We start from the raw sequence: 20,944 nt of genomic DNA on the forward strand, positions 1-20,944 counted from the left end.
TTTTTGTGGTTCATGCTGTGGCCACAGACATGTGATCTGACAGTGAGTTTGGAGTAGCCCAATGCAAAAATCCTGAGGATCCATGTGGATCCATGCTTTGTAACCACGTTTTTGCACCACTGCGGCCCCAGGCAACAGTGGGTGCGTGATTTTTTTTGGTGCAAGATGTAGCCATGGACATGCTATGTGATCTGATGGTGAATTTGGGGTGACCCAGTGCAAAAATCCTGAGGATCCATGTGGATCCATGCTTTGTAACCACGTTTTAAGTGGGGAGGGAAGGAAAAGCACTCAAGGGACAAGGAGCACGCGTGGGGTGTGTGGAGAAGGATGCTGCTAATAATGCAGAAGAGGGGCTTAAGGGGAGAAGAAGCACGCGTGGGATGGGTGGAGAAGGATGCTGCTAATAATGAAGAAGAGGGGTATAAGGAGAGAAGGCTCCTCTCCTCTCCCGCTTTGCTCCTTTAAAGCAAGCAGGCTCTGCTTTTCTCCCTCCTCCCCGCTCACCCCCAGCTTAGCGAGCTGAAAAACTTTGCTGCTATTTAGCGAGCTGAGTGGGGAGGAGAGAGGGATAGAGAGCCTGCTTGCTTTAAAGGAACCAACCAGACAGGAGCCGCTTATACTTGTGTAAGCGGCTCCTCTCCTCTCCCGCTTTGCTCCTTTAAAGAAGCAGGCTCTCTGTCCCTCTCTCCTCCCCACTCAGCGGCTCTTCTCCCGCTTTGTTGTTTCAAAGCGAGCCACAGAGGAGGGAAGGAAGGGGAACCATGGATCCTCTGCTCACGACTGCAGCAGATCCCCCCTGCCACCTGTAGGCATTCCCTCCATAACACGCACAGACATTTCCCCTTACTTTCTAGGAGGAAAAAAGTGAGTTTTATGGTGCAAAAAATACGGTAATAGCACTCTGAGGCAGGAATGTGAACACACCCCAAGTGTTTAAAAAATTGTATTTTACTTTCAGTTTTACTTCTTATGCACATGACCTGATTGTTTAAGGAACTTGCTTGCTGCTGCATCTGCTGTTTTGATAGTATTTAGCTCCTTCTGATAAAAAAAATTAATGATGGGTGTGCCACGTATAAATATATATATATATATTTTAAAAGCTTGCTGAAGACCAGCTAGGATCCAGAAGAGCAAAAAGGCACAGTTCTTTAAAGCTAGCACTAAGAAGATTTCACAGAGGTTGAATGAAGCAGTTTCGGAATAAACTGTGGTGAGAAACTTCAGATTCACAAGAGTTCATGAATCTAGAAATGATTATAATTATGTGATTGCCAAGCAAGTTCTGTTCAATGCCACAGTGAAGGGTTTTTGGGTGAAACGTAATTTGGGACACAAGTAAGGCTTATATGAGGGGCTTCGGGATACAACAAATAAATGGCATGGAAAAATAAAAGAAAGGAAAATAATATTCAAGAAATAATAAGACAGATAAGAGACAAAATGAATTGATCAAAAACCCAAAAAATGAAAAAGTAAGCCAAAAATAAAGATCTTACAATCACATATTTCCAACTTATTAAAATAAGGAAGTAGAAAGTAAAATAAAATGCATGAGACAAAAGATATTTTGAATTGGCCAATAAAGCCAGCAGGATGCTGGCTTGGTTAATAAAAGAAAAGCAGATAGAATCATAAACAAAATAATATATCAAGGAGAAGAAACTACTGACCTGGAAAAAATTAAACAAAGTTTTATAAATTACTACAAAAAGCTGTATAAAACAGAGTTTAAAGATTAAAACAAAATAAAAAGAGTATTTGTTACAGAATAATTTACTGTCAATATTAGAAGAAGAATATAAATATTTAAATGCCAACATAGAAATGGAAGAAACTGCCCAAGTAATTAAAAAGATGACAAACGGGAAATCGCCAAGTCCTGGCGAAATTTCAATGAGAAACGTGTATGTATAGACATAATGTATGGCTCACACAATTTTACATGTACCACCTGCTTCCCCTAAAATATTGCAAAGAATCATGGCAACAGCACAGTGATGAACAAATGTGAGTGATCCAGGAGACCACCCTGAAACTTATTAAGAGGTGTATAAATCACCTGAGTAAATACATAAATCTATATTTTAACTGGGGCTGCATTATCTTTCTCTCATGTGCTAAAGAAAGCAAGTAAGGACACAGAGGAGAGCAAAATTTCCAAACATTCCTTGGCTTCCCATCAGCTGGAAAATGTAGCCACGGAAATTTCCTTATTATGCAACAGACTCTGCCCCAGCTCGACATACTAAAATCATATGCCTTTCATGCTATAAATATAAATGAACCGCATCTGCGCACCTAGTTACCATATACGCTAACAATCAATATAAAATGTTGATTAGCAATAGCGCTTACTGATTCTCCAGATTTAATTCTATTTAATTCTTGTCACCTAGGCAGTCCAGGGCCCCTATGCACACTGCCCAGCATTCGCCCTGGGGAGATCACTAGGTGGTGTGACTTCAGACCCAGAGGTGCACTTGATAGTCTCTGGAGACAGATAGATGCCAACAACAGTTCCTCTAACAATAAATTCCACAATGCTTTGAAGTTGTAAAAGATATGGAACAGTAGGTAGAGAAATAAATGTCGTGACAAAATCAGTCCCATATTTCTGCTGCAGTTGGTTAAGATAATTAAATAGCAACTATAATTCTCTGTGTGCTTGTTTTTAAAAATAAAAGCCATGTTTAGGACTCTCTAAGATGATGTACTTTCAACACATATGGAAAAATCTAAAGCTGAAAAGGAAAAAAAAAGGGTTTTGTTTTTTGCCAAAATCCAGAGGAAGAAAAATAAAAGCCAAAGCCTTAAAACGGTTCAGAAAAATAAATCTTCCTGAAATCTTTAGTCTCAAAGTCTCTGACAGTCTTTAAATGAAGCGAGGTACCAGACTTTGTATGAGGAAAGACAAGCTGTGAAGTTTTGTGTATTCAGCAAATATGATGTCCAACACTGAACAGTGATTCCGGATATTGACTACTGTTACGTAGAATTCTTCGTCAGCGTGGTTAGTAGCACATTGTTAGTAGCACGTTGTTAGTAGCAGTGACTACATTATTACATGTACAACTCCCATAAACCCCGTTGCCCCATGTGTCATAACCATGCTGGATGGGGCTGATGGTGTAGCCTTATGAGGCTTTGCCCTCGGGTGGGAAAAATATTGCGCCTGGGAAAGGGAAGTGGGAGTCAACAGACACTCAAGGAATAGTTTCGGAGAAAAAGGTTTTTATTTCTACCATTCATGAACTGGTAGAAGGAGCAAGTGTGATAGTTCACAAAAAGCATGCACGAGTTCATAGTCATGTGCACAAGCATATATACCCATTTCCAGTTCCCTCCCCCTTTCTCCTCCCTCAGGAGTCCTGCCCATGAGTTCCTCTGAGCATGAACAGAAAGCTGTCTTGGGACTATTGGACTCTTCCCAGGAAAGGGGAATGAGAGTGGTTCAGCATGTCCAAGAAGTTGCAACTAGGATGAGATAAGATTCATTTCCCAGGCCTGCTATGAACAGAGCCTATTCATTAGCCTTTAAAAGTAACATTTTGCCTTTTGCCACGGTATCTTGTGAGAAAAGCAGAGAAGAGCAGAGAAAAGCTGTTTTGGATTTTTGGAACACAAAAGGAGTTTTGGACAATTTTGAGGCCTGGTGTGATTATTGAAGCCTGGGGTGATTTCACAGACAGGATTTGGGTATTCTGTCCCTTCAATGGGAGTTGTAGTCCCAAACATCTGGAAGGCACCAGGTTCAGAAAGGCTGGTCTAAAGTGCTGTTTCATTTCCTAATTAGGTAAACTTACTTCATAGGGGCATAGAAAAGGGAATATGTCACATGCAAAATCATCCAAGCTTTTGTGATATGCCACATCTAATTTTGTTTTGTTTCCTAAGAAAAGATCCTTGCTTGTTTCATTAATATAGCAGCAGTATGGGATTTTATCACTTCCTATGTATTATATTTTTATCCTACTTCTCCATTTTTAACATTTGTTGCAAAATAATAAAATGCCCCTTTTGATTTGGTTATTAGTAACCTTCACAAAATGAAGGTTCCTCATCTTTTTTTTCTTTTTTTTATTATTTTTTTTATTTTCAATGCAGAATCATAACAAAAATTACAAACATTGAATCCAAAATACAATACAAAATACAAACAAAAATCCCCGGAACATATAGGAAAAGAAACAGAAAACGAAAAAAAAAAGCAAAGGAAACAAAACTAAACTAAACAAAAACGAAAAAGCACACATCTACAGAAAAAAAACCATTTCATTAGAACAAAGAAAGGAAGTCAATTTGTGTTTATGTACGTAATGATATGAAGGTTCCTCATCTTGTGTCTTTGAGGTGCATCACCAACCAAAGCATGTTGGCATGTTATTATTTTACAAAGATCAATGATTTCATGAGGATTTAGTTTTATGAACCATTTTGAATCATCTTCTTTTGCTTCTTTTGTTTTTGGTGTTTTCCCTTTTACTTTTGCAGCTTTACCTGGAGTGGCTGGTTTTTCCATGTGTGATGGAAGTATATCACCTTAGAAAGTCATGAACATGGTTATTAAAAACAAGCACACATAGAATTATAGTTCCTATTTAATAATTTGAGCCAACTTCAGCAGAAACATGGGACTGATTTTCATCACGGATACCGGTATGTATTTCTCTACCTACGGTTCCACATCTTATTTTAAAACTTTGAAGTATTGTGGAATTTGTTTTTGGAGGAATCGGACATGGAGGAAGAGGTCAATTTCCTTCATCTTCATCTGTCCTCATCTTGGTATAAGGAAACATTTTTTCTATTTACGGATTTATTCTAGGCATAACCAAATTTTGCTTGTTGAACCTTGTCTCATTAGATAAGTGTTAAAGCATTCCCACTCCTTTTGAACTACATCAATTGGTTTATTCCTTAATGATTCGGTCATTTTTGCGAGTTCCAAGTACTCGCTTAACTTTACTTCCCATTCTTCTCTAGTAGGGATCTGTTCACTTTTCCAGTACAGTACATGGCTACCAGTACCCCAGCTGCCGTCACTACGTATAGAAATAATATTGTTCTTTTTTTGGGGATATCCTTGGTTAAAATCACAGGAAGGAATGCTTCTGGTTTTCTGGGAAATGTGAATTTTAATAGTTTTTCCATTTCTTCATAGATCATGCCCCAGAATTTTTAAATTCCTGGGCACAACCACCACACACGAAAGAAGGTTGCCACTTGTGATTTACATCTCCAACATTTGTTATTGTGGCTTCTGTTGATTTTCGCCAGTTTTACCAGGGTTAAATACCACATGAACTGCATTTTCATGAAGTTTTCTTTAATTTGGTGACATGCCATGAATTTTAATTTTATCTTCCATAGCTTCCCCCATTTTTCTAATTCTATCAGATGACCTAGGTCTTCTGCCCACTTTTTCATTACATCTTTTATTTCTTCGTCTTTTAAATTCCAATTTAAGAGTAGCCTATACATTTTTGAAAGTTTTTATTATTATTTTGTAATCATTCTTTCTCTAAATTTGAGGTTTTGTTATTGAATCCTTTCATTTTTTGTCTTTTTCTAGGACTGCATATAGCTGGTGGTATTCTAGCCAGGTTATTCCTAACTTTTTAAACTCTTCATGTTTCTTCAATTTAGGGCAGTTGTTTTGTTCTTCTACTAAGTCCCTATAAACTGGCCAGTTATTCCTCGTGTGTCTTTGTGTGTGTGTGTGTGTGTGTGTGTGTGTGTATTGCTGTTGCTTCAATAGATGAGAGCCAACATGGGGTTTTCAGTTCCAGTAGTGGTAGATATCTTTCCCATACTGCGTACAGGGCTTTCCTCACTATATGATTTAGGAATCCTCTATGGTTCCTAACTTTGTCATGTCCTAAATAACTATGCCAACCATAGACATTGTCCCAGCCCTCTATGTCCAATATTTCCATATTTTTTTAACAATATCCAATCTTGGATCTAAGTCAGACTTGACGCTTCGTAATATAATTTAAAATCCGGGACTGCAAAGCCTCCTCTATCCATAGTCTTCGTTAATAGTTTGAATTTTATTCGTGGCTTTCCCCCCTGCCAGATAAATTTTGCAAGGTATTTCTGCCAGTCTCTAAAACATTTAACCCCATTAATGATTGGTATAGTTTGAAATAAAAATAACATCTTTGGAAGTATTGTCATTTTGATTATTGACATCCAAGACAAATTTAGCCTCCCCCAGGTCTCCAAATCTTCCTTTACCTTTATTTACTTCATCTTAGGTAAGTGCTCTAATTGTGTTTGTGTAGATCTCTGTGTGTGTGTGTGTGTGTGTGTGTACACACACACACACACATAGATATCTGAATGTATGGCAAGAGAAAGATAGTATGTATTATTATGCTGTATGTACATAGCACATTGGACTTACAGCTAAGAATTCATCAATGCAAAAATGCTACGTGGTAAAAAGAATTTGTTTTGGTCAGATGACAAAGCATAAGTTTTTTTTGGAGAAACAGAAGTCTGTATTCAATTGGGAAAGCAAAATCTGAAAGTTGCACTCCATGGGAACTTCCCAAGCATGATGTAATGGAAAGGTGACCATGAAAAAATGATGAGCTAGCCAACTCGAAACCTTTATAAATGAAAGATGCAAGGAAGTCTCAGCAGTTCTAGCACTTACAGAACCTTAGTATATGAGGACTTGCCTCCACTACGGTTATAGCTACTTAGCGAACTTCAATGTATACACAGCACAGAAGATTTCACCAGCAAACTTCAAAAAGCTGTGTACATTAAAACAACTGGAGGTGAGTCTGAATAGCCTACTGTTGTATGTATTGATGACTTTGATTGTTGTGCATGTTTACTTTACATAAGAATATAGTCTGTTCCTTCAATTTTTTTGCATTTTTATTTTATTGTTTGCAGTTTACAAGTATCTGGGACCCAAATAGTTTATTTGCTGTGGGCACGCTGGGTAAAATTTTGAAATCCTTTGTATTCTAATAGCAGCACAGCTTCCTCTATTCTATCCTTTGCATACCTCATACCTTACAGAAGCCTGGTTGTGCTGGATGTGGCATGCAATTTGCACCAAATGTTGTTTGAGTTCTTTTTTTACAAAATGTGGCCATAGAGGTTGCAGTAGAAGAGGCTATCTGCTGTTTTGCTGTTACAAAAACAGTAATAATTCCACTTAGCCTTATATACACTAGTGGCTAAAATTGTGGAAACCTTTTTTAAAAAGTGTATTTCCGAGGTTTGATGGCTCATAATGTAATGAATGATATGTTTTGAATGGACCGGAAATGGTTGAAGACCACCACCACAAAATAGATGCTGTTGATGAACTAATAATGAACTGTGTTGATCAAAAAGCTAATGGTATGTGCATGTTCTGGCCAAGTGAACAGTACACGCAAAGAAGCATAAAGACCGGCTGTACTACACTAGTTACAAACAATGATCATCTAGTCCAACCCCCTGCAATGCAGCGCTCACCCTGTTGGGGAAACGTATTTTAATTTTAGATGTGGATTCATTGAACTAATTATTTTATACTTTTCAGAATAAAAGTAAAAAAACTGATGGACACTGAGGATGAAATTGCCATTGTGGGGATCGGATGCAATTTTCCTGGAGGTGAGCACCGCTCCTTTATATTACATATTAAGTTTAAGTCAATGTGTAGTGGGTGCTACCAGAGATCTTTATATTAGAACTAACAGGGAATATGCTACAAACATGAGTCTGACCAAACTGCGGGAGGCAGTGGAAGACAGAAGTGCCTGGCGTGCTCTGGTCCATGGGGTCACGAAGAGTCGGACACGACTAAACGACTAAACAACCACAACAGGGAATATGATTATACTTCTAGTGCAATGATACAGCAGCATTCATATAGCTGCCTTTTAATGATCATAATCTGTATCGGCTCACGTGGTAAGGCTGAATCACGGATGCACACTTCTGATAGACAGTTCTATGATAAAATAATATAGAATCATAATATAGAACTGGAAGGGGCCAAGACGGTCATCTAGTTTAACCCCCTGCAACTCAGGAATCATTTTGCCAAACATGGGGCTCAAAGCCATGACCCTAAGATTAAGAGTCTCATGCTCTACTGGCTGAGCTATCATGTTGAGTTATTTACTCAGAATTTTTTAATTGTCTTATACAATGGAACTTCGGTTTTTGAACATCTCGGAAGCTGAACGATTTGGAACCCAAACGCCAAAAACCCGCAAGTGAATGCTTCCATTTTCAAATGCGCCTCAGAAGTCGAACGGCTCTTCCAGAACGGATTATGTTTGACAACCGGGGTTCCATTGTAGTTTCTGTCAAACGAATCACACCAAAATAATTTAAGTTTCTATTTTAATAAATAAACTATTGAGAAGTAAATTCCAGCTATCTAAAATAATATATTTTCAACAGGTGAAGGAATTGATAATTTCTGGCGAGTTCTAGCAGAAGGCAGAAACTGTGTTGTAGAAATACCTCCGGAAAGATTTGAAACCAAAAGCTGGTATGATCCAGACAGTCACAAACCAGGAAAGACGAGCACAAGACATGCCGCTTTTACCGAAGAGTAAGTGTTAACGCTTAATCAAACGATGGTGGAAAATAAACTGTGAATCAGCTCCAAGGAAGCAGAACACTAAACTGTTTTTAATATTTTTTATTGTAAAGTAATTTGCCTAAACGTACACATTTGGTGTATGTTAAGGAAAATAGACAATGCATTTCAAAGACACTTTTCTATGTGTGATACCAGTCATTTTTTCATAGGAAGCAAAAATGGTTTTGGTGCTACAGGCTTGAAGCAGTTTTGTTTCAGCTTAATATGATTGTCCCATGGATGGTACAATTCCTGATGAGTTCAATGGGCTTTGCTCCCAGGTTAACTGGGTATAGGATTGCAGCCTGAACTACATAACTATTTAAGTCAGTTTAATTGGAAATAGAATTTACTGCAAATTGTTTCTTAATCTTAATTACACAGTGTGTAAATTATTTTCAGAATCTGTGGCTACAGCATGTGGGTGCGTGAGATGGTGGACACTGGCTTAAAAGTAGCTTTGAAAAAGAATTGGATCATAGAAATTTGTCCATCAATGACTATTACTCAGGATAACTAAATGGAACAGCTATGAGTTTTTTGTTTTGTTTTTAATCCACAAATTTAAACTGTTTCAGTTTGTATTTTAATAGATGTGCAGTTGTTTCTTGAACATCTCAACCAGAATATTTTTTATATAACCTGTTTACTCGTGGAGGTTTTTATTGTATTTCCCTTAATCATATGACAAATCCCATTTTATCTCATTTTTTGGCAATTAAAGTGTCTGTTTGAACTGGGCTATCAACTTGTTTTGCTGCAGCTACTTGTTTTATATATAAAACAATGAATGAATGAACTTTATTACGGTCTCAGACCAGAATTAAAAAAGCATATAGATAAAATAGCAGTTAGGATTTTTTAACCAATAATTGTTAGAGCAAATGAGGACAAGGAAACAGGCATAGGATAAAACATTTGGATAAAATACAAGATTAAACACGACCTAAAAGCAGCATTTGATACAGTCTCCAGAACCAACACGCAAACACGGCTCTTAGAGTGAGGTGCAGCCGCCTAGGACATCTAACGGACCCTATTAAAACCTTCAAAGGAGTCAGGCAAGGGTGCCTATTGACCCCTCTACTATTTAATTTCTATCTAAATAACTTAGTATCTGCACTCAATGACTCAGAACTCCACCCGCCGAAGATTGCAAATCGGCATATTTCGGTCCTGCTATATGCCAATGATGCGGTTATTCTATCTAGAACCTCCATTGGACTCAAAAGAGCACTAAGAAAGCTTGCAACATACTGTGAATCTGAATGTCTCAAAATCAACTATCAAAAGACCAAGATACTCGCTTTTGGGGAAAAACCAAAGCTTAGAAGCTGGGAACTCCAAGGCCATAAACTAGAACAAGTCACAAACTACAAGTATCTAGGAATGGTGGTACAGGCCTCAGGAACCAACAAACTACACATAAACTCCATCGGGAGTTCAGCGGAAAACCCCCGCAAATTGTATCCTTAAATTCTTCAGAGCACAAGGGGGCTTCTTCGTCCCCACAGCTCTAAAATTATACAAGGCCAAAACTTTGGCACAACTCCTCTATGGTTCCTTTTTGGGCCCGCCTTCCTCTGCTTTCTCCCCACTTGAGAGAGTTCAGTTTATAAAACAATGTCCATAAGTTATCATCCAATTTTGAAAATAACTGCATATAAGCAGTGAACACCTGAATACCACTTGTGAGGTAGCAGAAGAGGACTTTTGCCTTCCTAGCCTGCTCATAAGCTTTTCAGAAACATCTGTCTGCCCAATATTGCAAATAGGATGCTGGACTAGAGAGGCCTTGATCCTAATGGCTGCTTAACCAGTCATAGGGTGGGTGGCTTGGAAGCCAGTCGCAGCAAGCTCCTATCCCTGGGGAGCAACGCCTGAGCAAGGTGGTCGGCTATTGGGGAATCTCCAGGCCGGCTGCCAGGGATATGTGGGCTTTCCTGCCATCTGTTTTATTTGAATTTCATTTTATTCAGTGTTTTGATAACAGCTGAAACTAGTGTGGAATCTGAAATATTCAGGCATGTGAAATGTTATGACTTGGATCCAAAAGCTAGAAGAAAGCCTCTTCCCTTCGTGGAGGGCCTGCTTCTGATTCAACAGAAGAGAGTAGTCCTAACTCTAAATAAGTCCTTTCATTTGCAAGAGCTCTTGCACAAGACTTTCCACTAGCGCTTTTCAAAACCTTTGAGTGCCCCTCTGTATTCTAAAGCTTGTATCTTTATTTACCATGTGTTTAATATAGCCTTTTGCTAGTATAAAGGTTCAGAACAGCACCCCTACATTTTCTCCCTCTACTCATGGTACTTTGGATCCAATTCTACAAATATTTATGTCCACTATCCTAAGCCACTATTAAGTAGTGGCTCTAAATTTTCTTCTATTTTCATTCTACCTTCCCCAAGAACAAATCACCAAATTATTAAAGCCTTTTATTTTAAAATGATTAATGGAAATAATTTTCTAGAAGTCAAAATATTTGATTGTCTTATTAATGAATGTGCCATGAGTTGGTTGCATATTATTTTCTCCTACTTACAATGTTATTATCTGACTTCTGTTTTGTAGGTTTAATGCATTTGACAACAGGCTTTTTGGAATTAATGATGTGGAAGCTGAGCGTATGGATCCCCAGCAGAAATTACTCCTGGAATGCACATATAGAGCACTGGAAGATGCAGGAGTCCCTAGAGAAAACATAAGTGGTTCAAAAACAGGGGTTTTTGTTGGTGAGATGATAATTTGAAGCTTAAAACAGTTGCACTAATTTAGGAGCATAGACTGGAACATATAGGGCTGGTCTACATAATTCTCTTAGGTTGCAATCCTATACACACTTAAAAAGGTAAAGGTAAATGACCCATGACAGTTAAGTCCAGTTGCGAACGACTCTGGGGTTGCAGCGCTCATGTCTGCAGACAGTTTTTCTGGGTCATGTGGCCAGCATGACTAAGCTGCTTCTGGAGAAACCAGAGCAGTGCACGGAAATGCCGTTTATGTTCCCGCCGGAGTGGTACCTATTTATCTACTTGCACTTTGACGTGCTTTCGAACTGCTAGGTTGGCAGGAGCTGGAACTGAGCAATAGGAGCTCACCCCGTCACGGGGATTCGAACCCCCAACCCTAGGCTCAGTGGTTTAGACCACAGCACCACCCACGTCCACGTACTTACTTGGGAGTAAATCCCATTAGCTTAGATCCTACTCAGTTATGAATAGAATTTTCCTATTGTGGTGGTGTGTTAATGAAGTCTTATGAACACTTAAGGTTCATTTGCAGATCACTTAAAAACCCCCAAAAAGTGATTGGTAAGGGTGAAGAAACACCCAAATATACATCAGAACATTTGAAAAATGGGTTCAAGATACCAATATTTATTGAACAAATGAACTTTAATTGATGTCAACAGGTAACACATGCTAATGTAATTCAGCCCACTGTTAAAGACAATTGAGAGTATCTATTGCTGACTACACAATATTTTTGAAGAAAATGTGAAGTTGTCTAGACAGTAAATATAACCGTGCTTAAGAGCATTACAAGCTAAAGAAAGTTTAAACTGATGTAACTCAAGAAACAAACATGTATCTATTGGTTACATGAACAACGCTGTTGATGGTGATTAATCAGTTTTAAAAAATAAAGTCTAGTGTATTAAAAGAGCTGTTGGACTTTATGATCACTAAAAGAACTTCTGTGACTATCAGCTGCTTTGAATAGAACATGTAAATATGGATTTTATAGTAAATAAAACACATAAATAATACTATGCAATAAAGCAACATTTATGCAGTATTTCCAATATTCAGTTCAAATTTGAGGAATAATACGGTTTTCATATTATTAGTGATGTATGTAAAACATTCTTGTAAAACATGATCATTCGTACAGCAACCCTGTTAGGTAGGTGAACTGCATTCACATTTTATATACTGGAGACCTGTGGAGAGATTAGCAGAGAGCTAGGAAATGCAATTTATGGTGGATTTATTTTTTTTAACCCTAGTCTCACAACTCAAAGTCCATCCACTTAGCTGATCAGTACTCACAAACCTGAATAGCTGCATAGCATTCCCTTACGAAGATGACTCAATGAAAAGCCTAAACTTGTTGTGTAGATTGAAGCATGTTGTGTGTGGCAGATCTAGAGCAATAAATGCAATCAAGTTGTTCAGAATGAATACTGTCCTCTCAATGTACTATGCTGGTAACACAGTACATCTTTGGTATTCACAGGCATGATGAATCAAGACTACAGGCTAATGAGTGGCAGAACCCCCACTGAAGCAAGCCACTACGATGGCACTGGGACAGCAATGAGCATAGCTGCTAACCGGATCTCATATACATTTAATCTGACTGGGCCATCGGTTGCCATCGACACGGCTTGCTCCTCATTTGCTTATGCTTTGCACTTTGCTTTGCATGCAATTAAACAAGGTAATGAGATCTAATAGTTTTCCATTCGTTCATATTCTTCCTTTCCTCTAAGGACCTCAAAGTGGCAAACAAGTCCCCACTGCACGCGATATTGCCTCTTATATTGCCTCTTATTCCCTATTTAGCAGCATCAGTTGCAAGGCACAGTAAAATATTGAAATATGTTTCTGGAAAGGCCTCCACCCGCCCCCCCGCCGAACCCCCAGCCTTCTGAAGGCCACAGGCACTCACAAATAAGACTGACATATTTCGAAGTATAATTCTGGGATTTATCTTGGTCTTCCTTACACTATGCATATTGTGGACCAGTTATATTATGTCATGTCACACAGGGTGCATTTTGTAATTTAGGTATGTTGCCTCACAGACCATAAACTCCAGTAGGCAAGCACTGAGTGGAAGTGAGAGAGAAAAGAGCTTATAGGAATGATGTGGCTAACCGTAAGTTAGGAAAATAATTTTATATTAATTTAGTGACAAGATGTAGACATTTGCTTTGCTCACACTAGAACATTTTAAAGAGAGCAACAGATTTACCCTCACAAACAATGAGAGACTTACTGTTGCGTGTTGAGACCCCGAAACCACCCCTTCATTGATGAATAAGACACAAGGGCACAGGTATTAGGTTAAATGTTATTGGGCAAATTTAGGCCACAGCTTTATTGGTTACAGAATGTGAGCTTTATTGGCTTAGGCATTGGATTGACCCGACTACATCTGACTCCTGCTCGTCACACGGAGTCAACCACAGATAGGGGGAACCCCGTCCATGCAAACCAACTCGAGCTAACCCAGGGTTCCTGATGGGGTTGTGCCATGGCCCTAGCCCTGCCCCAGGCTTCAGACAAGATCCACACCCCTGGATTCCTTTAACAGAATGCCCTTAAGCTTGGAGGGGCAGGCAAATGTGTGTGTTTGTATACCGATGTAATCTTTTCAGAAGACTAAATACTGAGCCTTATGCTGAACAGAAATGCATTCATTATTTTACCCTACAGGAGACTGCGAAGCTGCTCTTTGTGGAGGAGTGAGCTGCATAATGGAACCACAGGTCTTCGTAGCTCTTAGTAAAGCAAAGATGCTATCCCCTGAAGGAGTCAGCAAACCCTTTTCTATAAAGGCCGATGGCTATGGAAGGGGAGAAGGTTGTGGAGTTCTTTTGCTGAAACCATTAAAGAAGGTATGAGTATAGACACGGGATTCACAAACTCCTGACTCTTAATTCATTAAACCTAGGAATTATGCCTAATTCTATTTATAAAATAGTCATAGCTGGTAGAATGCTCACCATATCTCATAATCTTTGTTATAAGAGAGAGAGAGCATATCATAAAATGTTAACTGAGTTATATTGCACTGGCTGTGTTTGCCATCCCTATGTTTCACAACTTTAAGAAGGTTTACCTCTTTTCATCTTCTTTAAAATAGGCGCAGGAAGACTTCAGCAAAATATGGGGTGTCATCAGCGTGAGTGCAGTCAACCAGAATGGAAGATCCGTCACACCGATCACCAGACCATCTCAAGAGGAACAGGAGAAGTTGCTGCTCAGCATCTACCCAGATCGTGTTGATCCATCTGTTGTGCAATATATTGAAGCACATGGCACAGGGACACCTGCAGGAGATCCTGTTGAGGCAGAGAGCTTAGGTAATGTCATTGGTCAAAAGAGGTCTCCTAATCTGCCCCCTCTCAAGATTGGCTCCGTTAAAGGGAACATTGGGCACACAGAGTCAGCTGCTGGGGCAGCAGGCTTAATCAAAGTTCTTCTCATGATGCACCATGGGAAGATAGTCCCATCCTTGCACTTTTCAGAGAGCACCAGCAGCATAAATACAGGGAAACTGAATCTCTCCATCCCAACAACAGTGGAGAAGTGGGATGAGTCTGGTGAATATGGCAGAGTTGCTGGGATCAACTGTTTTGGATTTGGCGGGACCAATGCCCATGTGGTTGTCAGACAGTTTAAACAAACCCAGGTTATTTCTCCAGTCCGAAGGCCTATCGAATTATTTGTCATTTCGGCAGCTTCAGGAAATTCTCTCAAACGGGCGATAGAAGACACGGCTAGGTACCTTAATACCAGTGAATCAGCGACACTCCCAAATCTGGCCTACACATCTGCTTGTAGAAGAAGCCATATAAACTACAAGTACAGAAAAGCATTTGTGGCATCTTCACTAGAGAAACTAGAGCAACAGCTTTCCCCTGCGGTTGAACTGGAAACAGCTCCGCTGAAGAAACCACCACAATTAATTTTTGTATTCTCTGGTAACGGTCTGGATCTCAAAGGGATACCTGAGATATTGCTAAGGACTGAGCCAGTGTTTAGAGACAAATGCAAAGAAATAGAAAGGCTGTTTCTAGAATACCTTCCCACGGGAATCCTAAAATCAAAAGAAAATGAATACAAAGATTTGTCCAGGCCTGAAGTTGCCCAGCCCTTACTCTTTACACTGCAGGTGGCCTTGGTTACACTCCTGCAACACTGGGGCGTTAAGGCAATTGCTGCTGTTGGCCATTCAGTTGGCGAAGTAGCTGCTGCCCATTGTGCTGGCTTGATTTCCCTGGAAGATGCTGTCAAAGTCATCTACCACAGGAGCAGGCTGCAGGCTAAAGTCACTGGAGGCAGAATGCTGGTGGTTGGCAACATTCCCATTGCAGAAGTGTCAGCAGCCCTTGGAGCATATTCAGGGAAAGTCTGTGTTGCAGCGTTTAACAGTCCTTTGTCTTGCACCTTATCAGGAGATGAAGCGTCTATCCATGCCATTCAGAAAGATCTGGCTGAGCACTTCAGTAAAAGAAACATATTTCTTCATGTTTTAAATGTGCCAGCTGCATATCACAGCCAAATGATGGATCCAGTACTGACTGAGATAGCAGAAAATCTATCAGAATTAAAGAAAGGGAAGCCAGAGATTGAGCTAATTTCGACAGCAACAGGGAAGGCCGTTTCAGATGGTGATTTTGTTACAGGCACCTACTGGGCCAGACAGGTTCGGGATCCTGTTTTTTTTGCAGAGGCTATAACAGCTGCAGCAAAAAGCAGAGATGATCCTGTATTTGTGGAAATTGGTCCCCAGCGTGCACTGAAAAGATATATTATTGAAGCATTAGGGACACAAGCTAAAGTTTTTCCTTCCTTGCACCTTGACAAAGAATATATGACACTTCTCACACTTGTTAAAGGCCTTTTTGAATTGGGAGTCAATCCAGATTGGGAGCACATCTATGCAGGATATCAGGGTATACCAGCAGCCTACCCCAGGTATCAATTTGATCATAAGAAGCTCATGTCATTTTTAAACAGGCTCCAGCAGCCAGCTCAAACCAAGCTGAACACAAACCACCTGTCAATTCATAATGTCAGCAACGGCAGCTCAGAATTCAAGTATTCCATATCTCAGACAGTGACTCCCTATTTGTATGAGCACAAGCTCAATGGTGTTGCTCTGGTTCCTGGTGCCTTTTTTGTTGAACTTGCTTTGTCAGCTGTGATGGCTAGCTCAGGAAGAAAGGAGCCCTTAAGTTTGTGTCAGATGAGCATGAAGTTTGAATCGCCTTGTGTTTTAAGTGAAAATTCTCATGATTTGAAGCTAACAGTAGTATCACAAAAGGAAAAAAAAGCTTTCAAAATACTGTCCTCATCTGGTGCGGTATATGCATCTGGACAGATCACATGGAACCAAGAAACCTTTCTTGAAGAAAATAACATTTCATATAGACATGTTTTTCAGCGTTGTAAATCAATTGTCAGAAAGGATGAAATATACGAAGCATTATCTCGTTTTGGATTTCAGTATGGTTCAGTATTCAAGCAGCTAAGTGATGTGTTTTATTGTGAAGAACTGAAGGAAGCCATAACCACCATTAAGGTGAACAAGCAAACCAGGGAAGAACTGTACAAGTATTTTATTCATCCGGTGATATTAGATTGCTTTCTGCAAATGATTGGTGTGATGACCACAAAAATCAGGAACAATTGTACAGGGTTTCCTTCCAACATAGGCAGCCTTGTAATTGTCCGACCTTTGGAAGAGGAAATGATGATATATCTGAAAACAAGTAAGTCTACTGAGAACTATTTAGAATTTTGTGGATGCTTCACAGATAAACAAGGCTCTCTTTTGGTTGAGATTAAACGTGTTGGGATCACTCTTCTGAAGAGAACGTCCAATAGTCATGATGCTTTCCTTTTTGAAAATCAGTGGAAAGAGGTAACCCCTTCCCACATTATCCAAACCTCAGGAGATGCACCCAGAGCTGCAGTGTTTGCTGACAAAATTGGAGTTTCTCAACAGCTCAAAAAATATTTACATAAAGATTCTAGGTTTTTGATGTATGAAGACTGGGAGCAATTACTGGTGTCAGGAAGCGCAAATTCAGCTGCTCAGGACAAAATTAGGCTAGAGGTGCATGACTACAGTGATGTTTTGTTTATGTGGGGAATTCAAAGATCAAATGGAGAAAATCCGGAGAGTGTTGTTGCAAGCTTATCCAAATGTTGTGAAGCTTTCCGGCAACTTGTTGTTGCATTGAGAGAGAAGAACAGTCATGGTTCCATCAAGATAATTACATATAGAGCAACAGGCAGGACTGTAGACCACATTAACCCTGGCTTGGCTTTGTATGGGATGGTAAGATCCTGCATTCTTGAAGTTCCTGAAATCACATTTCAGATTATTGATATCGGTTCAACAAGTACAATGGACATAGCAGTTTTAGCAGATGTTTTAGTAGAATATGAAGCAGATAAATATGCTGAAGTTTGGATTAATCAGGGGAGAATTTACACTTCTGAAATTAGATGTACACAGGTTGATGACAGGTCCTATAATGATCCTTCTCAGTCTCTTCAAGAATCTGAGCTGTCAACTTTTTACACTTCTGAGCCTCATGAAGTAAGAAATCTATTTGCTGAGCCAGCTGACCACATTGAGATTTCTCTTGATAATCACAATGTTGAAGTGCAAGTTGAGAAAATAAGTATCCATTCTGAAGACTATTATCCTGTTAGTGTTTCCAGCTGTAACTTTGGAAACACATTATACTGGAATTCACAGACCATTGATAAATACAGGTTCTTGGCTCTGGACTACAGTGGAACGGTGGTTGCAACAGGCAGTGATGTAAAAAAGATCAAAGTGGGAGATCATATTGTTTCATGCTACCCAGTGGCTGCATCTTCAAGAATCAGGATTCCAGAAGCAGTGTGTTTCAAAACCCAGAAATTTCCATGTTTTCAAACTGTACCCTGTGTCTCCTTCTTCAGGATAGGATGGGAAATTTTGCACCAGATGTTACCAAAGATGAAACGGAATAGATTTTTAGGCATTATTTCTGATGAACCACAGTCGGTTTTGTGTAAAGTGCTTGCTTTGTCAGCTCAGGAACAGGGCTGGAACACCTTATGTACAGCATTTGACAGCAGCCTGGAAAAAAGAGTAGCTAAATGCAACGTCCTTGTCTTTCTGCCCTTCCTAGAAAGATTACCCAAAGACGTCTTAGCCCGTCTTTCACATCTTCAGGATGTTGTGGTAATCGATGGCAACCACCATTCTGAACACTTGCGATCTCTAATTGGAAGCGGTCATGAAAACTTTCAAATTCATATTCTCAGTCTTGCAATCATTTTTCAGAAATCATCGCTGAAACATTCCCACAAGCCTTTCAGTGACTGGTTGAAATCAATGCAACACAGGCAATTCAAGGACTTGCCTTGTTCCGTTTTTCAGCAGACAGAAAACAGTGAGAGCATAGACACGATAACATCCTACTTTACCTGTAAGGCTGTCTCATTTGCTGTACTGAAAAGCAATGGGCAGAACAGGTGTATTTCTGACATACCAGTGCATGAAGCAAAGCGGAAGATGTTTAAGCAGAATGCTGTTTACATAGTCATAGGAGGACTCACTGGGCTTGGCTATGAAACTGTTAGATTTATTGCTCAAAATGGAGGAGGATGCATCACGATCCTTTCAAGGAGAAAGCCCAGCATTGAAAAGCAGAAGGAAATAAGTGATTTGCAGATTCAGAACAAGTGGTGCAATATCATCAGTCTGCAGTGCAATGTGACTTTTTGGCCTGAGGTTGAGAAAGCAATCAGTTCAATCAGCAAAATCTTTCCAAAGTGTCCAATCAAAGGTGTTTTCCACAGTGCTGTGGTTTTGCATGATGGGCGCATTGAAAATATGACGCTCTCTAGCTTTGAGAAAGTTTTAAGCCCAAAGGTTGCTGGTGCCATCAATCTGCACCACGCCACTCAGGGACAGGCTCTTGATTATTTTGTATGTTATTCATCTGTTGCTTCCTTCCTTGGAAATTCATTGCAAGCAAACTATGCTGCTGCCAATTCCTTCCTGGACCTTTTCTGCCAATTCAGAAGAAACTGTGGACTGTCAGGACAATCCATCAACTGGGGTGCCTTGAATCTGGGACTACTGGACGGTAAAAATCAACTTCAAAAATTGGTGGAATCAAAGGGTATATCAATTCTGCAAGTGGATGAGATCCATGAGAATCTTAAAACAAGCTTAACTCTGAACCACCCTCAGCAAGCTGCCGTGAAGCTGAACTTCAAAACAATGCTCAACAATTATTATCGTCAAATTCCAGCAATCAGAAGTCGCCTGCATACAATTATGATAGAACATTTTGGCAGTCAGGCTGAGCTTTATGAACAAGCCATGTCCAAGGATTTGGCTGCACTAAAATCTGAAGACAATATCATATCATTGGTGAGTCAGCTCACTAGTACAGATCCAAGTGACATTGCAATGAATACACCCCTTTTGTCCCTTGGCATAGATTCCATGTTGGCCATGACTCTGCGCAATCTCATTTATCTAGAACAAAAGGTTGATATACCACTTGTGAAAATTCTTGATCCTCATAGCACAGTGCTTAGTTTAGCACTGCTTTTAGAAGAATGTTCTAAGGAACCTGGGGAACCTACTGTATGTACTTGAGTATAAGCTGACCCGAATATAAGCCGAGGCACCAAATTTTAGCACAAAAAACTGGGAAAACTTATTGACTTGAGTATAAGCCGGTTCACCACACCACAAACCTGGTGGCGGCGGCAGCAGCAGAGGAAAAAAGGCTGCTCGTTCCTCCGCCGCCGCCGCTGCCAAGAGCCTCCCTATAAAACGAAAAGAAGATCTTATTATGGAAAAACTAATACTGAACCATCTTCAATAAAAGCATCCTGGGCCGCTCGTCCTTCTGCCACCGCCTTTGCCGCTCGCAAAAGCAGGCATAGGAGCCGCGGTTGGGAGAGGCACAGCACAGCTCCTGTGCCTGCCCTTGCGAGACATGGGTGGCGGCGGTGGCAGGACTAGCGGCGAGAAAGGGCTCCTTTCGGGCCGCTCGTCCCTCCGCCACTACTGCCTCACTCAAGTATAAACCGAGGGGGGCTTTTCCAGCATAAAAATATGTGCTGAAAAAGTTGGCTTATACTCGAGTATATACGGTAAGTGATTCCTGAGGGGGAAATGAATTGTGAAGTAGAAACCTGAAATATCTTTTCCTAGCTTCAGTGCTGATTTTATTTGCGTCGTTTTTAAAAAATCTAATTTTTCTATTAATAGTGACCCTCAACAAGAACCATAATTTGGATTAACTAAATAGATGTGATTATAGTCTTAGTTAGTGCCAGCTGCTATTTCACCACAATCATTTAAATCTGCTGACAGTTAAGCTTTTCATGTGAGGACTTATCCATACTTACCTTGTGCCCCGCTCTTTCCAGACACAGGTTCGTGCTTTAAAGCTCTGTCTCCAAGCATGTGTGGTTTTTCCCTGGAGCTTTCCCTGCAAAAATCCACTCTTTAGCTCTCAGTCGGTGCAAATGTCAATTCAGGCTTTCAGTGGGTTGAAGTTTGCTC

At 39.9% G+C, this 20,944-nt stretch overlaps 2 protein-coding genes across 4 annotated transcripts in view; one reads left to right on the top strand and one right to left on the bottom strand.

Moving 5' to 3' along the window:
* Window positions 1-20,944, bottom strand: part of LOC310745980 (patched domain-containing protein 3-like) — a 68,185-nt gene that overhangs the window by 17,488 nt on the left and 29,753 nt on the right. The gene's annotated exons all lie outside the window — the stretch shown is intronic.
* LOC310745916 (phenolphthiocerol synthesis polyketide synthase type I Pks15/1-like) lies at window positions 693-20,618 on the top strand. 3 transcript variants are annotated; one of them, XM_083579147.1, is made up of 9 exons: window positions 693-4,058; window positions 4,334-6,797; window positions 7,559-7,632; window positions 8,431-8,584; window positions 11,186-11,346; window positions 12,854-13,057; window positions 14,059-14,240; window positions 14,489-20,014; window positions 20,535-20,618. In XM_083579147.1, the coding sequence occupies exons 3-9, from the start codon at window positions 7,578-7,580 to the stop codon at window positions 20,535-20,537; spliced, it is 6,285 nt and encodes a 2,094-aa protein (XP_083435273.1). In that variant the 5' UTR covers window positions 693-4,058; window positions 4,334-6,797; window positions 7,559-7,577; the 3' UTR covers window positions 20,538-20,618. The 3 variants fall into 3 exon arrangements, with proteins under 3 accessions (XP_083435273.1, XP_083435271.1, XP_083435272.1); XM_083579145.1 differs by having other exon boundaries at window positions 14,489-20,618; XM_083579146.1 differs by lacking the exons at window positions 693-4,058; window positions 4,334-6,797 and having other exon boundaries at window positions 7,457-7,632; window positions 14,489-20,618.

This window comes from Podarcis filfolensis, assembly GCF_964270895.1.
Source record: "Podarcis filfolensis genome assembly, chromosome: 12".
NCBI classification, from domain to species: domain Eukaryota; kingdom Metazoa; phylum Chordata; class Lepidosauria; order Squamata; family Lacertidae; genus Podarcis; species Podarcis filfolensis.